This window comes from Syzygium oleosum, unplaced genomic scaffold (assembly GCF_021117445.2).
Source record: "Syzygium oleosum isolate NSW1041296 unplaced genomic scaffold, Sole_v2.1 Sole_v2.16, whole genome shotgun sequence".
NCBI lineage: Eukaryota > Viridiplantae > Streptophyta > Magnoliopsida > Myrtales > Myrtaceae > Syzygium > Syzygium oleosum.
Genome location: NW_026607500.1, coordinates 3471037 through 3494156, shown reverse-complemented (window position 1 = coordinate 3494156; position 23120 = coordinate 3471037). Strand labels below are relative to the sequence as shown.

Here is a 23120-nt window from a genome sequence, read left to right as displayed (position 1 = left end):
GAACAGATTCTGCTCAGAAATGATTCTTTTTAATTCTGTGCCCGAAATTGATTATGAGCATTTTAAGGCATTTGTTAACGGCCCAAAATTCCATCCCTGGAATAGAAAAAGAACAGAAATGCGTTTGGTAACGCCACAAATTTCTTTTTATTAATAATATTTTTAAATATTTTAATATTTCTTTCTTTTTTTTTCTTTTCTTTTTTTCTTTTCCTCCTTGGCCATAGCCTGCTTGCCGGCCATGACCGGTAAAATATTTTTTTATTAATAATATTTTTATTAAAATTATTTTTTCTTTTTTTTGGCCATGGCCTGGTCGCCGGCCATGACCGGTAAAATATTTTTTTTATTAAAATATTTTCTTTAAAAATATATATTTTTATTTTTTTTTGCCATGGCCTGGTTGCCGGTCATGGCCGATAAAATATTTTTTTTATTAATAATATTTTTATTAAAAATATACATTTTTATTTTTTTGGGCCATGGCCTGGTCGCCGGCCATGGCCGGTAAAATATTTTTTTTATTAATAATATTTTTTATTAAAATTATATATTTTTATTTTTTTTGGCCATGGCCTGGTCGCCGGCCATGGCTGGTAAAATATTTTTTTTATTAAAAATATATATTTTTCTTTTTTTTGGCCATGGCGGGCGAAATTTTTTTTTATTAATAAATTTTTTTATTAAAATTTTTTATTAAAAATATACATTTTTATTTTTTTTGGCCATGGCCTGGTCGCTGGCCATGGCCGGTAAAATATTTTTTTTATTAATAATATTTTTTATTAAAAATATATATTTTTTCTTTTTTTGCCATGGCCTGGTCACCGGCCATGGCAGGTAAAATAATTTTTTTATTAATAATATTTGTTATTAAAATATTTTTATTAAAAATATATATATTTCTTTTTTATGGCCATGGCCTGGTCGCCGGCCATGGCCGGTAAAATATTTTTTATTAAAATATTTTATTCTCGTCAGATCCGGCGAGGGCGGTCCTCGGGCCGGACATTAGAAGCTAAATTAAAAACCAAGAAAAGGAAGAAGAAAAAAAAATTGATTCTCAAAATTGTTCCCAGAATCAAGAAGCTACTTTTTTTTTATTCTTGATTCTGCTCCAAAACTGATTCTGGGAACAATTTTTGACAAAATTGTGCCCAGAATCAAAAAATTAAACAAACGCATTTCTGTTCCCAAACTGATTCTGGGAACAAAAGAACAGAATCAAACACTGTTTGGCAAGTTGTCATGCGCAGCCTAAGCTATCATCATAATCTGTCTTTTGACCGGACTTTTCAAGTTTCATGGCGTTCAATAGTGTGCCAGATCAAGTTAGGGCTAGCACTTTTGGACTTCAAGTTTCATGGCGTTCCATAGCGTTTGTAGTTTTCGTCCTGTACTAATATGAATCACCGTGAAGGATAAGCGAGTTTATATATGTTTAAATGTAACGAATTTCTTTCCAGCTCTGCAGCAAGCGTTCACCTGTACCAGTGATTACCGGAAATGCGAAAAACTGGTGGAGACTTCTTGTCCGAAAATTTGAAAATGATAAATATATGTTATATTCATACAGTTTTGCATCTCAGTATCTATAAGCATTTCACATTAAGTAAAAGTAAATTCGTAAAAGTTTCGCAGCAAAAATCAAAATGAAATAGTTTTTTTTCCTCTCTCAGTTTTCAATATTTGCAGCTAGCATCAAGCAATTCATTGCTATAAAAACGAGTGCGCATGACCAATAATCATAGCCACAAGTGAATAATAATTCATCATTGAATCGAAAGGCATCTCGTTTGCCAAAAAGGGTTGAACCTGTACACCAAATGAATACACTCTGTTTTGGATTACAACCAAAGACAAAAAGCACAGAGAATTCATGTCATCGTATGCATCCACAGAGAATTCATATTATTCTTGTTAAGTCATTCTCGATCAGCATGTGCATCCGCCACGTTTGGTCTCAGTCTGAAACAGCCGAAGGGGATACCTGGGTAATATCTGCAAGCAGTTTTGAAAGATCACAACAAAGCATAAGAGATTTGATGGTAAAATATCATCGTCCAAAGGAATTACGGCACGTATGAACACACGCAGACCAGAAATGGAGAAAGATTGGAGTTTGGGGAGAAGCGAGACATAATCAAAGAAAGAACCGAGCTGGACAACATCAGATTCAGATAAGTGAGCCCCTCATCGTTGCAACTTGTAATCAGACGTTATCTTTCTCTTTTTTCGATAAGCAAGATTTTATTCAGTAAAAAAAACATAAGCAGGGGAGCAATCCTGTTACAACATGAAATACACAAGCACAGGCACATTAGGAAGCACAAGGAACCCTATCAATATGGTGAGGTTGAAGAGCACAGTGTGAGAATCGTGCTTATGTCCATACTAGGCAAAGAGATGAGTATCCCGTTACAGATTGTACGAGTTCTGGGCACAACTTAGGCTACTCTAAATGTTTGGGAAGAGAGAATGAGTAGCATTGTTACGATCACAAGATGGGTAGCTTACAGGAATCGATCTGCTTCCTAATTGGCCATTGATGAAAACATGCAGATTCTGGTTTATCCTGCTGATTACAACATACGTAGCTTACAGGAATTGGTCTACTTCAACCAACGAATGCTCCTGGTCAAAGGCACGAGAAGAACATGCCCATGATAATGGACATGAAAATGGGCAGCTGGTTCGTCAAGAAGCCTACCAGAGGAAATGCGAGAGCTCCAAGACGGAAACTGTAATGTGATAGACTTGGAAATATGGAGATTCAGCAACCCAATCGAGGTTTACGCTTGGTGATGCTGAGCACAAGGAAGAAGTAAGTACCTTGCGAGTCTGATTAACCTCTCATTTCTAAAAGCCCCAAATTGCCTTTAGCGAGCGAACGAGCGCCGAACAAATCGAGCTTCCTTGACAGAGAGAATCGAGCAACATACTAAAACTCCAGGCCAAAATCCGCCTTCAGCGTACGTACGAGCCATGTGATAGTTGATCTTAAAATCCTCATCGAGCTTCCTAGAGAGTGAAAATCGATCAGCATAAGCCCTAAAACCCCAAAACCCCAAATTGATTCCTGTGGAAGAACCGGGAGAGAGACAGGCAGGCAGACGATGTTGTCTTTGCAACTTCAGCCACACTCAAGTCATTTCACAACCGAAACGGAGTCCTTTCATTGGATTCATGTCACTGCCCCATTTGGCCTTCGTTTATCCATTTAAGCCGGACCAAACCCATGTAAATGCATCGTATGGATACAAATGTGGTAGTTTTGGTGACACAAAAAAATTTGTGGTAAATGTATCACAGTGAGTCTAGTTTGGGGCTTTTGTGTCTTGTTCCCTAAAAAATATTCTGTCTACGATGCGATTAGGACATTCAACTTATTTATGCCATTAAAATAAGCAAGTAAGTTTGCCTCGTAAGTTAATTATGAAAGCCACCTAAATGCTTATATAGTATGAAGTGCGCTTAATAACTAATAGGGTTAATACCATGAAAACCCCCCAACTGGTATACCTATGACAAATTTACCAAAAACTAATTTTTTTACCACTAAAAATCTCAAATCGGTACATTCGTAACAAATTTACCCTTCGTTAGTTTTCGTTAAATTGGATTAATGGCACGAAAAGTCATAAACTGATACACACGTGACAAATGGAGGATAAAACCCCAAACTGGTATACCCGTCAATTACCACGTGTCATCTAACTTAGTAATTTGACGATAAAATTTAACGGAAACTAACAAAGGGTAAATTTATTACAAGTGTACCGGTTTTGGGTTTTTGGTGGTGAAACAACTAGTTTTGGGTAAATTTGTCACAATTGTACCGGTTTGGGGTTTTTCATGGTATTAACCCTAACTAATATGATGGAAATGCCCTCCTTAAGGAATAACAAAGTTTTAAAGTTTAAGAATTCGGGAAAAGCACGCATACATTGGGAACGCGATTGTACATGCATGATTTTGAATCTTAATTAGTCGTCCCTTTCTCTTATGGAACATCTCATTTTCCCAAGAATCAAAAAGTAACTTTGTTTTGGTCGAACTGAAAGTAACTTACCTGATTATTTTTCCTGACCATACGAACGAGAACAATACAGTTGTGATTCCGTGCTGTTCCAACATCATTCGCTGAAAATTCCTTTCCAAATCGAGCCCAAAGTCCTTTCTTATCTTCCAATCTAGCAGATTGTCTGAATGTTCATGCCCAGAAAGATCCTCTATCGATGAACCGAAGACATATAGTTCCGAAAGGTTTTTCAAATATGAGATATCAAGTGTGGTCAGCGACGTGCATCTTCCAATATGAAGCTTTGTGACACTAGAGGGAATTCGCGAAATGCTTTCCAGAGCACGGCAATCGAAAAGCTGAAGAGTCTTCAAGTGAGGAAGTGCCCCTAACTCAGGAGATAGGTTGGTAATGCTCCGGTGACCTAGCGTCAAGACTTCCAATTTGGATAATCTCCCAATCCACCAAGGCATTGGAACTAGCACCAACTTAGGTTGGCCAGAGATCGCAGGCACTGCGATGATGAACAACAATAGTTTCAGATTAATCAAGTTGGAAAGATCAGGATCGGCTATTGGTACAAGAGATATGACTGCCAAAGAAGTCAAGCTTTCTGGAAGCTTCGGCAAGGCTGGTACAACCGATTCTGGTAACAAGCATAACTTCAATGCTTTTAAATTCTCCAGACTTTACATAGAGTCAGGTAACTCAGCGAGGCATGTGCCGAATAGATCTAACTCGGTCAATGATCGTAATTCCTTAATGGAGTATGGAAGTCTGTGCATATCGAAGCACTCACTCAACGATAAGCTTTTGAGATTTGTCAGCACTCCAATAGAGTTGGGTAGGTGAGTGATCCATGTCCCGTCCAATGAAAGTGTCAATAGCGAAGTTAGACAATTGAGTGAATTCCCTATTTCTGATGGTGAAATATGTGCATGGGGATTTTCCAGGTTCTCCATACCCCACCAATCAGGAATTTCTCGTATATTAGTACGACGAAGGACAAGTTCCATGAGAGATGACAATCCACCCAACTCTTTTGGTAGATAATGAAGATTCCAACAATTGCGCAAGTTCAAGAAAACCAATCGCTTTAGTTGACCGATTGATGAGTCAATCTTAGCCAGATTTTGACAACTTTTGAGAATTAATCTCTCCAACGTTAGGGGGCTGTTTAGTAACGTTTCTGTTTCTTTGTTTTTCTGTTCTTTTGTTCCCCGGAACAGAAAAAGAGTAGAAATCCGTTTTGTCACGCCCCGAACCTCGCGAGCGCGCAACATCCTGCAATGGTCATTATGATACGACGTCCCAGGATGCGTCGCCGACCCAACATTTTATCTTTTGATTACGCATGCGGAAGCTAAACAAGATTCACCCAGACAATAACAATAAACAAGGATAGATAGGAAAACGGTTTACACCATTGAAATCAAAACACCATTTTAACATTTACTTGATTAACCCCTGGGAACATTTTTACAAGCCCACTTCAGGCATTTCCAAACATAGTCTACAAAAAGATGTCGGGCTGGGGGTCAATCTACTTCATCAAAAGTCAGCTTCCACGCACCCCGAACCATACTGGGTGCATTAACATGCTAAGGGCCTGAAAAATGTTTAACAACCACGAATGAGATAAAAATCTCAATAAGTTAACGCCTAAGCCCCGTTTAGAAGGTCAACTCACCTCGGGGGTCCCTAATCACGCGACCATGCACAAATCATAAACCAACCACAGGCATCCTTACCTTGCCTTGGCACACATTTTATGCATAACATAGATAGTCATCTGTCACAACGATGCATCAAACATATCACATACCCAGAACGTGTAATGAGATTTCCCATGCATTAATGCATCACAGTCGCGCGTGTCTCGATTATAAGGCAAAATCCACTTGGGCACGTCCCATACCATGCCTAGCAGTTTTTACCCCATAATCAAGCACTATGCATCACACGTATTCCATTTATTACGACCCCTCTTGGCCACTACACATCAAGCGATACACAGCGAGATGGCAGTCTTCCGGCATAACCGGGCATCGTCCCGCCCCATCGGGCACGGCAACGTCAAACGATACACAGGATGACGGCATTCCAATACGGCAACATCAAACGATACACAGTAAGATGGTATCCCGCAAGGAGCATCAAGTCCGGCCTCGAGCCGCGACAAGGCATCCGGGGTATCGGCACTCCAGATAATCCCCAGGCATCCGATAAATCGGGCAACGTCAAGCGATACACAGCAAGACGGATTCGACGTGTGACCACACGAGCACACAAGCATTCCGGCCAATTATTATCTTCTCAATTAGCCCATGCGTCCATGAATTGTGCTCACATCAATGCCACACAACAATAACAAGTGGTCACACATGCAAATGGTCAATCGATTTTTGTGAACCTCATTTTAAAACATGAATTCAACATCGGATCACAGCCAAATAAACATTGTTGAAAAGCTAGGTAATTGCGGTTATTGCCTCTTTTAGGCTGGAAATCGAAAGCCAAAGACTTCAAGTAAAAACCGGCAGATTATGGAATTCTAGTAAAACTGGACAGATTTGCATGATTTGGGAAACCAACTTCAAAAGCATAGCAAATGGTTTCCAAAAATTATAAAATTCGAATATGTTATAAAAAAGACCTAAAAAAATATTTTCCATGAGGAACACAATCCCAAAATCCTTATACAAAGATCACTTTTGATGGCTCGAAAACAACCCAGAACTGGTCCGCCGGAACAGGGGAACTGAACCACAAGAAATACTCGTTTTACAAATCAAATCCTTTCAAAACACTTTGAAATTTTTATATGTTGTAGACATGGATTTCGTTTACAAATATTGTGAAGAAAGTATGCCCGAAATCGAACTGTATATTTTTATAAAAATCTGAGAAAGCACGAAGGTCACGGAATCCACAGTATAAAACAGTTCTGATTTGGTAAGAAATTGGACCTTCGTGTAACCCATTTGAGCTCAGAAAAATATGAAATTTAAGTATGTTATAGATCAAGATCTTGTGAACAACTTTGATGAAGAACACTTTTCAAGATTCTAACCACAAAATTCCTTATAAAAATGGAAAACCAGGGACGTGCAGTAAAATCAGTTCTGAAATCAAGATAAAAACTCCAAGAAACACCTTCAACTTTGAGATCTACCGCTTCTCAGCCATGAAAATACCACACCAAGAGTTCAAATCAACATCCAACATCTATTTCAACTTAGTCTAGCAATCAAGACTCGCCCACGCTCATTCTAGAAGTTCAAACACACTAAAACATTAACTAGCTAAACTACCCAATGCAAGTTAAACATCCTAAACAAGGGATTAGATGTTAACTTATTCGTCTAAAAACGACGACAACGCGAGGACGACGGCAACGACATGAGTTGTCCGTGGCGGCCTCGGCTTGACACGGCAAGCAGCAAACGGTGGTGAACGGCACACGGCGATCTACAGGGCTCAAGGATGGTGGCGTGAGGGGCTGGTGGGTGCACGGCGGTGGTGGGGTGATTCGGCCGTGAGAGAGGGAGAGAGAGAGAATAAGAGAGAAAGTGAGGAGAGAGATCAATGGTTGAGATTAGTTCTTGATGCCCAAGCAAAGATCAAGGGCTAGGATGTGTTCTTGATGCCCAAGTTTAATCCAACGGCCAAGATCAAGCCTTGCTCTCCAAGTTCCATCCAACGGCCAAAATTTAATCTAACAAACAGGTTTCTAGAAGGGCAAATTAGCAAATAATTTTCGATGGCCAATTCGTAAAAATTATGAGGCGGCGTCCTATAGTTCGGGTGTGATATCCTTGAGCACTCGATACGCAAAATCGGATCATAATTCGTGGCTGAAATCGATCAATCGCAACTATAGTTTATCTCGAAATAACGGGCGGCTGCTAGAAATAAATTCTTCGATAGCCTTTCCCCTTTGGTTAGTATTCCCTGGGTGATCATGCCAGAGCGAGAATTAACTAATAGAGCGTCGATGAAATCACCGTTTCATAAATCACCAAATTTGGTCGAATTTTCAGGATATCACAATTCTTCCCCCCTTACAAAAATTTCGTCCTCGAAATTTGAATTTTCATCTAATTCCTCAAAAAGAAAGGAGTATTGATGCCTCATTATCTCTTCACTTTCCCACGTGGCTCCCTCGGTTCCATGATGTTGCCACACAACCTTGACTAGAGGAATAGTCTTGTTTCGTAGTACCTGCTCCTTTCGGTCCTCTATTCTCACTGGTCTTTCCATATACGACACCCTGTCGTCCACGTCTATCTCTTCATAATTTAGAACGTGGGTTGGATCCGGCTCATATTTCCTTAGCATAGACACGTGGAATACATCATGTACTTGAGCCAATTTTGGTGGCAAGGCTAGACGATATGCCAATAGTCCAATTCGCTCCAAGATCTCGAACGGTTCTACATATCTTGGGCTTAGTTTGCCTTTCTTGCCAAAACGCGAAGTTCCTCGAATTGGTGATACCTTGAGAAACACGTGATCTCCCACTTGAAACTCTAACGGTCTACGTCGCCTGTCTGCATAACTTTTTTGGCTACTTTGGGCCGTCTTTAGCCTATCCCTGATAACTTTAACAGCGTCTGACGACTGTTGCACCAACTCCGGTCCTGTGATCTTTCGTTCACCAACCTCATTCCAACAAATAGGGGTCCCACAGGGTCTGCCATACAACGCTTCGAAAGGTGCCATTTTGATACTCTGCTGATAACTGTTGTTGTACGCGAATTCGACAAGATGTAACTGTTCTTCCCAACTTCCTTTGAAATCCAGAATGCAAGCTCGCAGCATATCCTCGAGAGTCTGAATCGTTCTCTCGGATTGTCCATCTGTCTGCGGATGAAAAGCAGTGCTGTACTGCAGCTTTGTTCCCATGGCGCCTTGAAGACTCTTCCAAAATGTGGCGGTGAACTTGGGGTCTTGATTTGACGTGATCGTCACCGGCACACCATGAAGACGAACTATATGCCTTACGTACAACTTAGCATACTTGTCCATGGCAAAATCCTTTCGCACTGGAATGAAATGAGCAGACTTTGTGAGTCTATCTACCACGACCCAGATGGAATCATTACCTCTTTGGCTCCTCGGTAGACCCATCACGAAGTCCATCGTAATATGCTCCCATTTCCATTCTGGGATTTCTAGCGGTTGCAGTAATCCACCAGGCTTACAATGCTGCGCTTTCACCTGTTGACACGTTAAGCATCTAGCTACATACTTGGCAATATCTCCCTTCATGCCATTCCACCAATAATATTGGCGTAGGTTCTGATACATCTTCGTGCTGCCCGGATGGATACTATAGTTACTGCGATGAGCTTCTGCCAAAATTTCCTCCTTAAGTCTTTCGTCATTAGGCACGCACAACTGTCCACGAAACTTTAAGATCCTATCTTCGGATATTTGAAAGTCAGGTTTTCTCTTAGCTGCGTCCATTTGCAAAATCTTTTGAAGTTCGAGATCAGAAGGTTGCGCTGCTTTAATCCTGGTTTGCATTTCGGGCTCAATCCTGAGAGTAGCCATTAGACTCGAGAGGTGACTTACCTCAAACTTGAAATCCGAGTCTCGAATTCCTTCAAATAAAAGCCACTCTTGAACCATCATATGTGCAATTGAAGACTTCCGACTTAGCGCATCAGCTACCTTATTTGCCTTACCAGGATGGTATAGAATTTCACAGTCATAATCATTAAGCAATTCCATCCACCTGCGTTGCCTCATGTTCAATTCCTTTTGCGAGAACAAATACTTTAGGCTCTAATGATCCGTATAAATATGAAACCTTTCCCCGCACAAATAATGCCTCCAGATTTTTAGCGCAAAAATGATTGCCGCTAATTCCAAGTCGTGCGTCGGATAATTCAACTCATGCGGTCTCAATTGCCGGGATGCATATGCCACAACTCTTCCATGTTGCATTAAGACGCATCCTAATCCTTTGTACGATGCATCACTGTAAATTTCATAACCTCTTGATCCAGATGGTAATGTCAAAACAGGCGCAGCAGTTAACTTCTATTTAAGCTCTTGAAAACTGCGCTCACACTTATCCGTTCATTCAAACTTTGTATCATTTTTCAGCAATCGCGTCAAGGGCATGGCTATCGCAGAAAACTTCTCCACGAATCTCCTATAATAGCCAGCCAATCCCAAGAAACTCCGAACTTCAGTTACCGTCGTTGGCCTTGGCCAATTCATAACCGCTTCAATCTTAGCTGGATCTACTGAAATCCCTTCTCCAGAAATCACATGTCCAAGAAAAGCCACTCGAGTTAACCAAAACTCGCACTTACTAAACTTGGCATACAACTTATGATTTCGAAGAGTTTGCAGCACTGTCCTCAAGTGCTGTTCGTGTTCCGCATAACTCCTCGAATACACCAGAATGTCATCAATGAACACGATTACGAACTTATCCAAATAATCCTTAAACGCCCTGTTCATCAAATCCATAAAAGCTGTGTAACAGCCCGAATTTTGATGTAATTTCCGGGATCAATGAAACTGATATTATTTCGCATTTCATTTTAGTAAGTCTCACCCAGAGCTGATCACTCTCGGGATACTAACCAATAGGGTATGGCTAACTAGAAGATGGTACGTGGACCGGGGACCCTATCGTGAGACGGATACCAATCACGAGAGATGCTGAGGGAATATTTTGAACCGATGTGGGCCGATCTTAGGAAAGGTAACGGATTTGGTTTGGCCAGGGCCAACGTTGTACACTCGGATCGCAGGTGAATCTGCATGACCGAAAAGTACACGTGGCCAATCAGTCCTGAACCTAAACCGAACGATCGTAGCCTCTAGGGCTAATGATAATTTCTCATTCTCTCAATGATCGAGACCATTACGATACGGGTAGCCCTAGGTCGATACGCGTAATCTCTAAACTGCCGCCCGTTAGTGAGAGACCCTGAAATTGAAAGTTTAGCGGGTTTTGTTCACGTAATTGGGCCCGGATTTCGGTATCGGTTTTCAAAGGCTTAAGAGACTATTTTTGGGAATCTGACTTCATATTACGCTGGCCACTCACATGAGGAGTTAGTACGAGTAAAAATTGGAATTTCGGTCCGGGGGTGAAAAATTACGATTTTGCCCCCGAGATGCCAGCGTCGCTTTTCGAGGCCAAATGAGGTTATTTTTCGTGGCCGATGCCATTTTTGGGTGGCCACGCATACCAGGAGTCGTTTTGGCCAAAAATTGAAATTTCGACAAAAATTGGAAAAATAATATTATTTTATTCCCGAAACTTTGACGTGGATTTTCGAGGGCTTGCGCGATGAATTTCGCGATTCCGACGCCATATTATGTTGGCCACGCATATATGGAACGCGTATGTGCGAAAATTGGAATTTCGGTTCGGGATTGGAAAATTACGAAAATGCCCCTAGGCCATTTTTGATTAATTCCGAAAATTGGATTTAATTTTGGGATTAACCAAGGTGAGTTAAGGTTAAACCAGGTCTGGTCAACCATGGTTAGGGGCAAAAGACCATTTCACCCCTAAATTATTGGATTAGGGCAAATCCTAGCCTTTGGATCAAGGGCAAAATTGTCCATTGGCTTGATTTTTGACACATGGCACCCTAGGCCCTAGTTTTTGACTAAGATAAGCATTTTTTCTCTCTCCTCTATCACTCCCACGACCAGACCAGCCTTCAGAAAAATTTTCTCTCCATTTTCCCCTCACTTTCTCTCATTTTCTCTCATATTTTCACTCTCATTTTCTCTCTCGCCGGAGCTTCGCCGGAGCACGCCGCCGACCGCCGTGCCTCGCCGTCGACCCCCTTGGTCCCCCGCTTCAGCTCAGCCTCGGTTCCGTCCATTTCTCTCTCCTTTTTCTCTCTCTCTTTTTCTCTCTTTTTCTCATTTTCCATTCTGTGAACAGTACCTCCGGAGCTTTGCCGGAGCTCCGATCGCCGTTCCGTCGACACCCGGCTGTTTAGCATGTCCATACGTCGCCGTTCAACCCAGTCCGTACAGTGACCGTACAGTTACTGTTCACGTCCGTACGGTACTGTTCATCCAGCCCCGTACGGCCGTCGCCGCCGTGACCGGCGCCTCTCCGGCCACCGTTTTTCCCGTCGCCCGTACAGGGTGTCCGTACGGGGGTACTGTTCACGCCGTCGTACGGGGGGTACTGTTCACCCCCCGTCCGTACACCGCCGCCGTCCGCCGGGAATTCCGCCGCCGGTTTCACTGTTCATCAGTGATCGGCCGCCATTCCCCGTCGTCGTGACCCTTGTTTTGGTGAGTAAAATTCCTAAACCGGATTAGGAGCGATGTTGCGTTTTTCGGGTGGTTTAGGTGTTATCGGGGCATTTTGGGTGGCTTAGATAATAGCAGGTGTGTAATTGAGACTGGGTTGAGAATTGATTGGTAGAAATTATTATCGGAAAAATTTAGTGGATTAATGAGAATCGTTGGGGAGGATAATAGGGTTTAATGACCAATTTAGGAGTTCATCGGTGAAATTGCCGGGTATGCCGGGTTGTGCAATTATATTGGTGCTCGTGGTTCATTGCATTGCATAACATGGACACGCATTGCGTATGCCAAGAGTGAGGCATGTGATGAAAATTGTGCGAGAATGCGTGTCCGCCATGAGCATGTGATCACCTAAAATACCCTGAGCGTTATACGGCGGGTTCGAGATAATAATGAGTGTGTGATCACCTAAGGACCTTCGGGTCAATACCGTCCTCATGCACTTTGAAGCAGGACGATGCCCGGTACGTCCGGAAGGCGACCATCCTCACGCACTTTGAAGCAGGCTCTGGTTCGCAAGGAGAACAGTGTTGCGCCTCATGCACTTTGAAGCAGGCTAGAGACACTGGGCCAGATCGGATGCTGCGCCTCATGCACTTTGAAGCAGGCTAGACGCACCGGGCCGTGAAAAATTGATGACTCGAGTCGTAATAATAATTAATTGGGCAAGTGTGCCAGTGTGGGCCAGTGGGCCAAAGAAATGTGCATGACATGTCAATGACATTTGCATGCATAAACATGCATTGAATGGCATGCGAGTGTGTGAGACTCGGTGTATGAGCATGTGATTGGCGTACGTGTGATAATGTGTGCCACGTATGTCCCGTGATTATTACATATTGAACTATCTAACCTGCAGGGTCAGAGAATTGTATGATTATGGTTGTGTTATGATTTTAAATGTTTGTTTCCGGTCAGGAGATTGCATGCTAGCCTAGCCTAGGTTTAGGGGTTGAACTCATTGAGATTCGTCTCACGGTTGTGTAAACCGAAACATTTCAGACCCCCAGCAGTAGGATGCCGAGGTCACCACCTCTTTTTGGGAATATCGCATTTTATCCAGCAGTCGTCGAGCATGCACCTCGGTGGGAATGGAGCAGAACGGAGAAGTGACTGTTTAGGTTATTCCCAGCTGTTGGTGTTTCCTTTTTGGTTGTCGTGAACACTGTAAAAAGAGTTTTAAAATAGTATTATAAGTATGTACATATTTTCTGCGTTGAATCTTGTTTATTGGACGGCTATCCTTGGCTCATATTGTAATTGTCTGGGTTTGTTTATTTTATACTTCCGCTTGTGCTTGATCTCTGTATAGGCGTGGGTCGGCGACTCTTCCTGGGACGTCGCAATTTATCGACCGAAGGTGGGATGCTCTCGCTTCGTGGGGTACGGGGCGTGACAAGCTGCAAGTGCATTTGTAAGACCAAACGGCATCACAGTAAACTCATAATGTCCATAGCGCGTACGAAATGCCGTCTTCGGTATATCTTCCTTCTTGATCCTCAATTGGTGATAACCTGTCCTCAGGTCTATTTTCGAAAATACCGAAGCTCCTTGAAGTTGGTCGAACAAATCATCTATCCTTGGCAACGGATATTTATTCTTAATCGTCACCTGATTGAGTTGTCGGTAGTCGATACAAAGGCGTAACGACCCATCCTTCTTCCTTACAAACAGAACTGGTGCTCCCTAAGGTGATGCACTAGGACGAATAAATCCTTTGTCCAATAACTCTTGCATCTGAACCTTTAACTCCTTCAGTTCCGATAGCGCCATCCTGTAAGGTGCCTTAGAAATTGGCTCCATACCAGGGACTAACTCAATTACGAATTCTATTTCTCTTTCTGGGGGTAATCCAGGCAATTCTTGAGGAAAAACATCTGAAAATTCATGTACTACAGCAATGTTTTGCATTCGCTGCTCCTCGACTAAGGTGTCAACTACAGTTGCCAAATAGCCTTGACAACCCTCATCCAACATCCGAGTAATGTCAAGTGACGAAATTAAAGGAATCGACGGTCCTCCTCGATTCCCGACAAACTCAAATCCAACACTCCCTAAAGGCTCAAACTGAATCGTCTTGCGGTAACAGTTTACCGTAACTCGTTGCTTAGTGAGCCAATCCATCCCGATGATCACGTCGAAGTCAAACATTGTCAAGATAATCAAATCTATGCTGTCCTCACGACCGCCAACAGATAGCTTACACCCAGCACAACCTAGTGCGGAAACTACGCTATTCTTTAAAGGGGTAGAAATACTATAGACCACTCCCAGCGGCTTCGGACTTAACCCCACTAATTCTACAAATTGCTTAGCCACAAACGAATGCGTAGCTCCAGGATCAAACAAAGCATAAGCAGCATGGTCGTGTAACGAAACCGTACCTGTAATGACGGCAGGCGAGTCCTCCGCCTCCTTCCTTGTGACAGCATAGACCCTTCCTTGCACTTGGGGTCGGTTCAATTGGTTCGGCGGGGCACTACTTGTCACATCCTGATTTTTGGGCCTGGGAAGCCGCAGGTAAATTGTAATATCCTCAATTTCAGTCCCTGGAAATGGCTATGGTTTAAGTTTGGTGGTTTTCCAATCGGAACAAAATTTTTACTCTTGTTTTGGAAAACCCAGTTTCGGATCCTTTGTACCCCTTTGTTTTGTTATTTTTGGGGAGACTTTTGTGATCCGAATTTCAGAATACTTCCTTCTTGAAAGTTGTTCCAAAAATATTGAAGTTTTACATAATTTAATTTCAGAATTTTTGGAGTTGATATGAGTGGTACGATGGCATCATTTTTGGACCGTGTGAAACTGCCCAGAATGGGTATTTCGGTGATGTTCACACCGTATTTATTTTCTACAAGATTTTCTGGGCCGATTTTGGAAAAGTTTCCTTCACAAAAGTTGTTGAGAAAGTCCTTTTCTATAACGTATGTAAATTTGGGAATTTTTCGAGATGATTTGGATTATGGACAGAGCTTACTTTGAGAAACACGAATTCTGTTCCAGTGAACTGTTTTTAGTCTGTATTTGAGCTACTAAAAATGGTGTTTACAGAGCGATTCCGATTTTATGTTCTTCACGAGAAATGTTTTTTAAAGCCTTGTTTATGACATATCCGAATTTAAGAATTTTCGGAGTCCGTTTACTATGATTTCAAGTCCGATTTCGTGAACAGTACAAAGCTGTCCGGTTTTGTCGGATTTCAAAGATTCAGCATTTTCTATACGAGAACATTGGAATTTGGACTTGGTGTCTTCTGGTGACTTAAAGCATACGTTTTGAGCTTTCAAATGGGATATTTTATGCTTTGATTGGAGGCCGTCTCAGGGGGAAAACGAGAGTGAGCCGAGAGAGAGCCGAGAGAGGGAAAGGAAGAGAGAAATCATTAGTGGCTTGGATTCATTGTGCTCTCTTCATCGTGATCCTTTGGCTATAGTTCATTAATGAAATTTAATGCTATCCATCACGACCTTAGACTTTGGAGGCCTCTTCATCATGACAAGCATTAATAGTCTTGAGTGAGGAGCAAGTTTGGGGTTTGATAAATTGAAAGAGGCCATTCGGCCAAGAGAGAAAGAGAGGGAGTAGCCGTGAGGGGAGAGAGAGAGAGAGAGGAGAACCAATGAGGAAGAGATAATGTTAGCCTCTTCATCATTTTAGTCCATTAATAGTTTTTAATGGCATTAAATACAAGCCATCATGCCTTTTGACTATTGTGCACATTAATATTTGGCTTCTTCTCCAAGCCTATTTGGTTATAAGGAAGCAAGAAACCTCACGTGAAATCCCCCCCTTCTCCTCTCTCACGCCAACCTCACCATCATCTTCTTCTTCCTTTGTTTCTTGTTTTTCTCACTTTGGCCGAGAAGCTCACGCCCAAAACCAACCCCGAACCGGCCCGTGTTCCTACTCGTTCCCATCCAAGAGCCACGGTTTGGCCTTCGTAGGCCTAGGTTTGCTCGGCCAAGCAAGAAGGAAGTAAGGAGAAAGCCCGAAATCTCCCGAGCTCACCCGTCTCGACTCCCGTTCTCTAGTTTTGTTTGTCGTTGTGTAAGTGAATTCCCTAATATTGGGAAAGGAAGTTGCGATACGTTGTAACATGGGTTGGTTGGCCCATTTCTTGGTTTCATGGTTGTTCGTTGTTTCTCATCGAATGATGTTCGCGTGTGATACTCACGTTTGATGTTTGTTTTGTTGGTTTTGTAGCATGACTTTGCTATTTGAAATGCCATTGATGCCAGTACGGTAAGAATCGACTTGTGTGAACGACGATTGTCTCGTCCTCGCTTGATATTAGTGTTTTCACTTGCTGAGTCTCCCCGACTCATCCCCCGCTGTTTCCCCTTTTTCAGGTCCGTAGGATGGCATCTCCCCCAGCCCGCGTTGGCAATCCCGTGGAGCAGAGAGCCGAAGTGCTCACCGTGATAGATGTCAGAGAAGACCGCGCCTATTGCTGAATCACGACGCTTGTGATGTTCGATGAGGGCTTAACGGACTTGGTGCCTCAGGGCGGGCCAGCTCCGGGATAAAGCCATGGGTGGGATGTGAGATGGCCAGGCGGACGGGACCGGGGTGGAGGTGAAGAAGCGAGGGGCGAGAAGCCGTAGTGGGTATAGGATAACCCAAGTCAAGATTTGCTATTCATAGTCCGCTATGAAAATATGTGTTGTTTGCTATGGCCCGAAGGGCCTGTATTTAATATGTTTGCATGCACTGTAAATATAAGGTTTGCTCATGATGCTTCTTGTCTTATTCCGCTGTGTATATTGATTGTGATTGTCCCGAGAAATGCTTCCGCTCGTGTGTAACGAAAGATAATAATGAATGGGACGTCACGTTAATGACCCCGAGGTGGGGGTGTTACACTACTTGTAGGTTGTCCTACCCACTGCATTGGTCTTTGCGCTCCCGCTACCTGGCGTGGACAGTCTCTCACGTGGTGGCCGTGCTGGCCACATCCAAAACAAGCTCCCGTCCTCATAGGGCATGGGGCTGATCCATGGTGTCTTCCACAGGATCGACATGGGCCATTATTGTTGTACACCGGTTTTCTCACGCCATTCTTCTTGTTAGGAGGGATGGGAAACCTACCCCCAGTCATCGGTTTCTTCCCAAACCGCTGATTATCCTTGTTTGGCACAAACCGCGATCCAGACGCGACTGCCTTCTCAGCCAAGTTCCTCTCAATCAACTGTGCCCTCTCATAAAGTTCGTCATAATCCTTCAGATTCAGAGGTACCAACTGATCTTTGATTTCAGGCTTCAGTCCATCCCTAAACCTCCTTGCTTTATCAACCGGGTCTTCAATCAACCTCGGCGCATACTTGGACAATTCAGCAAACTTTGCCTCATACTGGTCTATCGACAATTGGTTCTGTCGAAGACGCTGAAATTCATTCATCTTCTGTTCTCTGGCACAATCCGAAAAGTACTTGTTGTTAAAAGCTTCCACGAAGGCACCCCACACTTGGGCCATACCCTTGGGAAATACCCTCCTTTGGGTAGCTTCCCACCAAGTACTAGCATTACCTTGCAACTGATAAACTGCCAACGTCACTTTATCTTCATCTGAGCACCTCAGCAAAGTAAACACCTTCTCCAACTCTCTGATCTAGAGGGTTGCAGCCTTAGGATCACCCGCACCAGTGAACTTGGGCGGTTTGAGCTTTAGAAATTGCTCCACCAACTTATGCATGGGCTGATTCCCATTTCCGTTTCCAGCCAACGGAACATCTACAGGTGCAGGTGCAGGTACAGCGGCAGCAGCGGCTTGGTTCTGAGCTTGCTGCCCTACCAAAGTCTCTAAAGCCTGCATAATCCGATCCAATCTAGGATCCTCTGGTGCTATCCCTCTAGCACCGGTCTGATTTGGCACAGTCCTTCTCCTAGGGGCCCTCGGGTCAGGATTGCTCATTTCGTTAGATCTTTACAGAAACCTGTTCTCCAATTCCAGCAAGGAATTAGAAATCGTGAACAACCTGCTTAAAAATAAGGAACCTAACAATCAAGCACAGGCACAGAGTGTTTTCCTAACTTGCTATCCCAAAACCCATCGCACCTTATCACTCCAGGTCTCGACCAAACTTGGACTCGAGCTGACCTTGCTCTGATACCAATTAAACTAGGATGTCACGCCCCGAACCTCGCGAGCGCGCAACATCCTGCAATGGTCATTATGATGCGACGTCCCAGGATGCGTCGCCGACCAAACATTTTATCTTTTGATTACGCATGCGGAAGCTAAACAAGATTCACCCAGACAATAACAATAAACAAGGATAGATAGGAAAATATAAACAAAAAAGTGTTCCAGAAATAGATTTGGAACAGAAACAAGAAGCAAAAAAAATCTGCTTCTTGTTTCTGGAACAAGAAAAAAGAAACGATTTTTTTTCTAAAATTCTCCAAAAATAAGAAACAATCCATCGGCCACAACTCGCTGTCCTTCGTTGCCGCCTACCACACGCCTTCCGCAGCCGCCGCCCGCCGACCAACGCTCGCCGGTCGCCTCCCGCCCGCTGGCCGCCTCTTGTTGTCGACCACTGTTCTCCGCCGCTCGACGCTTGTCGCCACCCGCCACCGGTCGCCGTCCTCCACCACTGGCCGCCGTGCTCCATCGCCCGATGCCGACCGCCACTCGGCGCTAGCCGCCTCCCCTCGCCAACCGCCCGACGCCGGCGATCACCCACCACCGGTCGCCGCTCTCCGCCGCCGCCGGCCACCCATCATCGGCCGCCATCCTCCGCCGCCGGCCATTGTTCTCCACCGCCCGACGCCGGGCACCACCTGGTGCTGGCTGCCCTCGGCCGCCGGCCACCTCCCGCCTCTGGCCACCCGACGCCGGCGGTCACCCACCATCGGCCGCCATCCTTCGCCACCGGCCGTCGTGCTCCATCGACCGACGATGGCCGCCCTCCGCCGCCAACCACCTCCCGCCGCCGCCCTCCTCTGCCGTCACCACCGCTCGACGCCACCGTGCTCCGCCGCTGACCGCCGTACTCCACTGCCTCCCACCGCCGGCCGCCATCCTCTGCCGCCGCCGACCACCGTCCTCCGCCCCCCACTGCCACCCGCCGTCCTCCGCCGGTAGCCCAGAAGGGAGAAACTTGTCCATGGAATAGAAATGGATCATTCGCACCCTAAACGCGTTTCTATTCTTTTTTTATTCCAGGAATAGAAATTTTGTGCAGTTACTAAACGCTATTTTTTGCTCAGAAACTGTTCCAAGAAATAGAAATAGAAAAACTATTTTTGATCAAAAATTGTTTCTGGGAACAGAAACGTTGCTATGCAGACCCTAGGAGTCCAGAGAAATCGGGAGTTCTAATCAAGTGCTCACATTTCGAAAGGTCAAGAACTTTTAATTTCTCTGCTCTCTGTAACACCAATAAGATAATTGTTAGTAAATTTGTTACATTAACGGAATGTACACACTGATATGAAGACTTTTCTAGAGTTGAGGGTACCTTTATGTGCCTCCATCCATTCCAATCATGAGTAATTTTACTTCTTGAAAAATCAAGAATGACTAAATTACTCAACGAAAAATAGCTTATCTTGAGTATCCGCTGAGAAAAATTATGCCAAGAGAGCCATCTTAAGTTGGGAAAGGAGTTGGTTCTCGTTCAGTGAAAATATGTAGGCAACATAAGCAAAGACTTGTTATGCCAAAGAAGTGTAGCTTGGGAGAAAAAACGGTCAACTATATCATGAGCGAGGGGTTGGCTATCCACCTGAAGGAACCTTAGATTTGGAAGCGCTGCAAATCCTTCAAGAGTGAAACGATACTCTGACCATTTCTCAAACTTCAAACAGAGGGCTTCGAGCTTTGCATTTTTCTAAATGAGCAAACAAGAAAAGTTTATGAAAAGAAGGATGTTGGTAGCTAATTAAGAGAACAATCTAGGTCTATCTTTGAATTTGAGGCAAAGTTCATATCCATATAATTGGGCATATCTAAAGTTACTTAAGTTAGCTCTCATCATTCTTATAGACCAATTTGGAGAGGACCGGCATGGGTTTTGAAATTTGAAATTTAACAATTTAAGAAATGTTCTAAAATATGTGGAAATTTCAAAATTGTATATGTTGAATTAATTGTGATTGTTTCACTAGAGGGATAGTTCCCCTGACTACTAAAATGTGAATTCTCATGCACAAAGGAAATTGGATCCAGGATTTACCTTCTCTCGATATAGTATCTCCAGTGCCTTCTTGTGATTCCACAGCCTACTTTGCTTGTCTAATTCGCTCCTATTTTCTTGATAAACAATTTCTCTACCGAGATCTTTAAGTTGATCGTGCATCCAAAACTTATTATCTTCTCCAATTTTAATCAACGCCATCAACTGAAGAACTTCAAGACCTTCTGTTGGGCAAAAATTACAGTCTCTCCACATGTATGTGACTTTACTCCTATCACATCCATAAAAAAGACAAGCTATGTCGAGAAATATTTGTTGCTGATTGGGATCTAATACTTCACAACTTATCATCAACTTACTTCTGATTCTCTTGATGGGACCTTTTCTCCACTTCACCAAGTAATCATTCCACATTTCTTCTTTTTGTCCATATAATGATAAAGTCGATCCCATAACCTCAAGAAGCAACGGAAGACCTTGGGCTATCTTCACAATTTCTCTAGACTGTTCCATTTTGTCAATTGGAGGGTGATCTCTTCTGAAAACATATTTGCTGAATAGCTTAAGGGATTTTTGGGGATCCAAAACACCAACTAAATAAGTCAATTTTACTTCGAATGCACGCAAAACATTTGCATTTCCTGTTGTTATAAGTATCCTACTTCCCGGACCAAAGCAACCTCGCCTCCCTAAAAGTGCAGTCAATTGAATCTTTTCATCAACATCATCAAGAAGGATAAGAACTTTCTTACTTGAAAATCTCTCTTCTATCGTCCTTATTCCCTCGTCAATACAATTAATGTTACTTGGATGTGCCTGTTTTGAGAGGTTTGAGATTAGTTGAGTCTGCAACCACGCAATTCCTTTTGAATGTGAAGTTTCTCTAACATCAGCAAGGAAACAATAGTTAGCAAAGTCGCGAGAAAGTTTGTTGTAGACTATTTTGGCAAGAGTAGTTTTTCCAATACCACTCATTCCATGGATTCCCACGATCTTTGCATCATCGGTATCAGTGCCTATCATCCCCAGAACTTCTTTCACAGGGTCATCAACACCAACCAAGAAGTCGCTAACCACCAAATAAGCCTTCTTCAGCTCATTTAAAACGCTGGTAACAACTTGTTTAACTAGTTGTCCTTCGTGCCTAGCAAAAATTTGACGAGAAAGGCCAAGGCAAAGTAGAAAGTACGTTAGAAGAGACGAGCTGAATTCCATGTCATCAGGAATTGATATCAGTCTGTGGAAGCCACGAAATGCAACAAGAACTGCAACTGCAAATGGAACGCCACGGTGCATTCATTAGGGAGAACAAATTTACGACATGCTAGGCAGATGCTCAAACGTTGTGGAGCGTTCAAACAGTTAGGCGACCATCAACGTTTAGTAGGTGATCACTATATCTTGCTAATAAGAGGAAGAAAGGCTGATAATGTTTACGGTTACTTCTGATGTGTAAACAAGCTTCTCCTCCTCAAAATAGCTTCTCCTTTAGCACATAGTACATGTCTAAGTGTTATGAATAATAAACAAGCGATCCAATAATTTTCAGCATCCAACATAAGTTAATTTTGACAAATATTAATATGCCACCCTCCTTACATAAATTCGCAAAAAAATTATTTCATATTTTGTGTCATAAATATTTAATGTCAGATTAGATTGTTGACACACTACTCAAACAAAGGGAACCAGCGTAGCTACAATTTTTCCAGGTTGAAAAAAAAGGAAATTTTCAACAGAAAAGCCTTTGTATTTTGAATTTCATGGTCTCTTGTATTATGGCGTTCATCATGGGTTGAAGATAATTAGGTACCTGTTAGCCACGTTTTCTATGTTCCATCCCTTTAACCCTCCAACCTCATTGAGAGCAGCTCTCCACTTGCGGATGGTCTCCTCGTCCACTCGCTTCTTGTTTTCGTGCACAAGCAAGGCCTCACCATAACCTCCGGTTTGGTATCGAACCTCGGATGGTTCCACGTAGTAGAAAATGGGCATGATTACCTGTTCCTTCCTCTTCCGACACTCCACCATCTGGACCAACTCCTTCAGACACCATTTACTGGAATCATAACCTTTAGAGAAGATGGGTACGGAGATCTTCGACTGCTCAATCGCCCCGAGGAGATCCGGGCCAATCTCTTCGCCGATGCGGAGATCTTCATCATCTCTGTAGGTACAAACTCCTGCATCTGTGAGACGGGTATAGAGATGATCGGTGAAGCCCGTTCGCGTGTCTGGTCCTCTGAAGCTCAAGAACACTTCATAGTCACACCCTTCCATCTTGACCAGTCGCAGAGAAAATGAAGCACCAGAGTTGTACCCGTTCAGCAAAAGCAGATTGCCGAGCTCTATGAAGCAGAAACTTACGGACAAATAGAAATGTTACTGCAAATTAAAACGGGTATGACCGATTATGATTTATATCGATCTCAACATGAAGTTTCTCAGGACCGCTAATCTCAAGGAAGCTAGTTTCGGGGAACTTCACCTGGATCTGGAAAGGCAGAGCATGATACACATGTTCTCTACTTTTCTATTGATACTTTGCGTCCTTCTATCGATTTCTCTTTTGCAAGCACGTTCGACGGACGCCTGTTTTTTTCTCTTTTTATCCAACGGTCCATCTTGGATGTGGGATCGGTCTTGTC

At 43.2% G+C, this 23120-nt stretch overlaps 1 protein-coding gene and 1 pseudogene across 1 annotated transcript; both read right to left on the bottom strand.

Moving 5' to 3' along the window:
- Positions 1-1925: 1925 nt before the first annotated feature.
- On the bottom strand, positions 1926-20634 carry LOC115664187 (disease resistance protein RPV1-like; annotated as a pseudogene).
- Positions 20635-20672: 38 nt separating this feature from the next.
- Positions 20673-22805, bottom strand: LOC130140117 (disease resistance protein L6-like). The gene is made up of 3 exons (XM_056318660.1): positions 22286-22805; positions 20832-21616; positions 20673-20743 (listed from the first exon to the last, which is right to left on the bottom strand). Exons 1-3 carry the CDS (start codon positions 22750-22752, stop codon positions 20673-20675), a joined length of 1323 nt encoding a protein of 440 aa, XP_056174635.1. The 5' UTR covers positions 22753-22805.
- Positions 22806-23120: the final 315 nt, after the last annotated feature.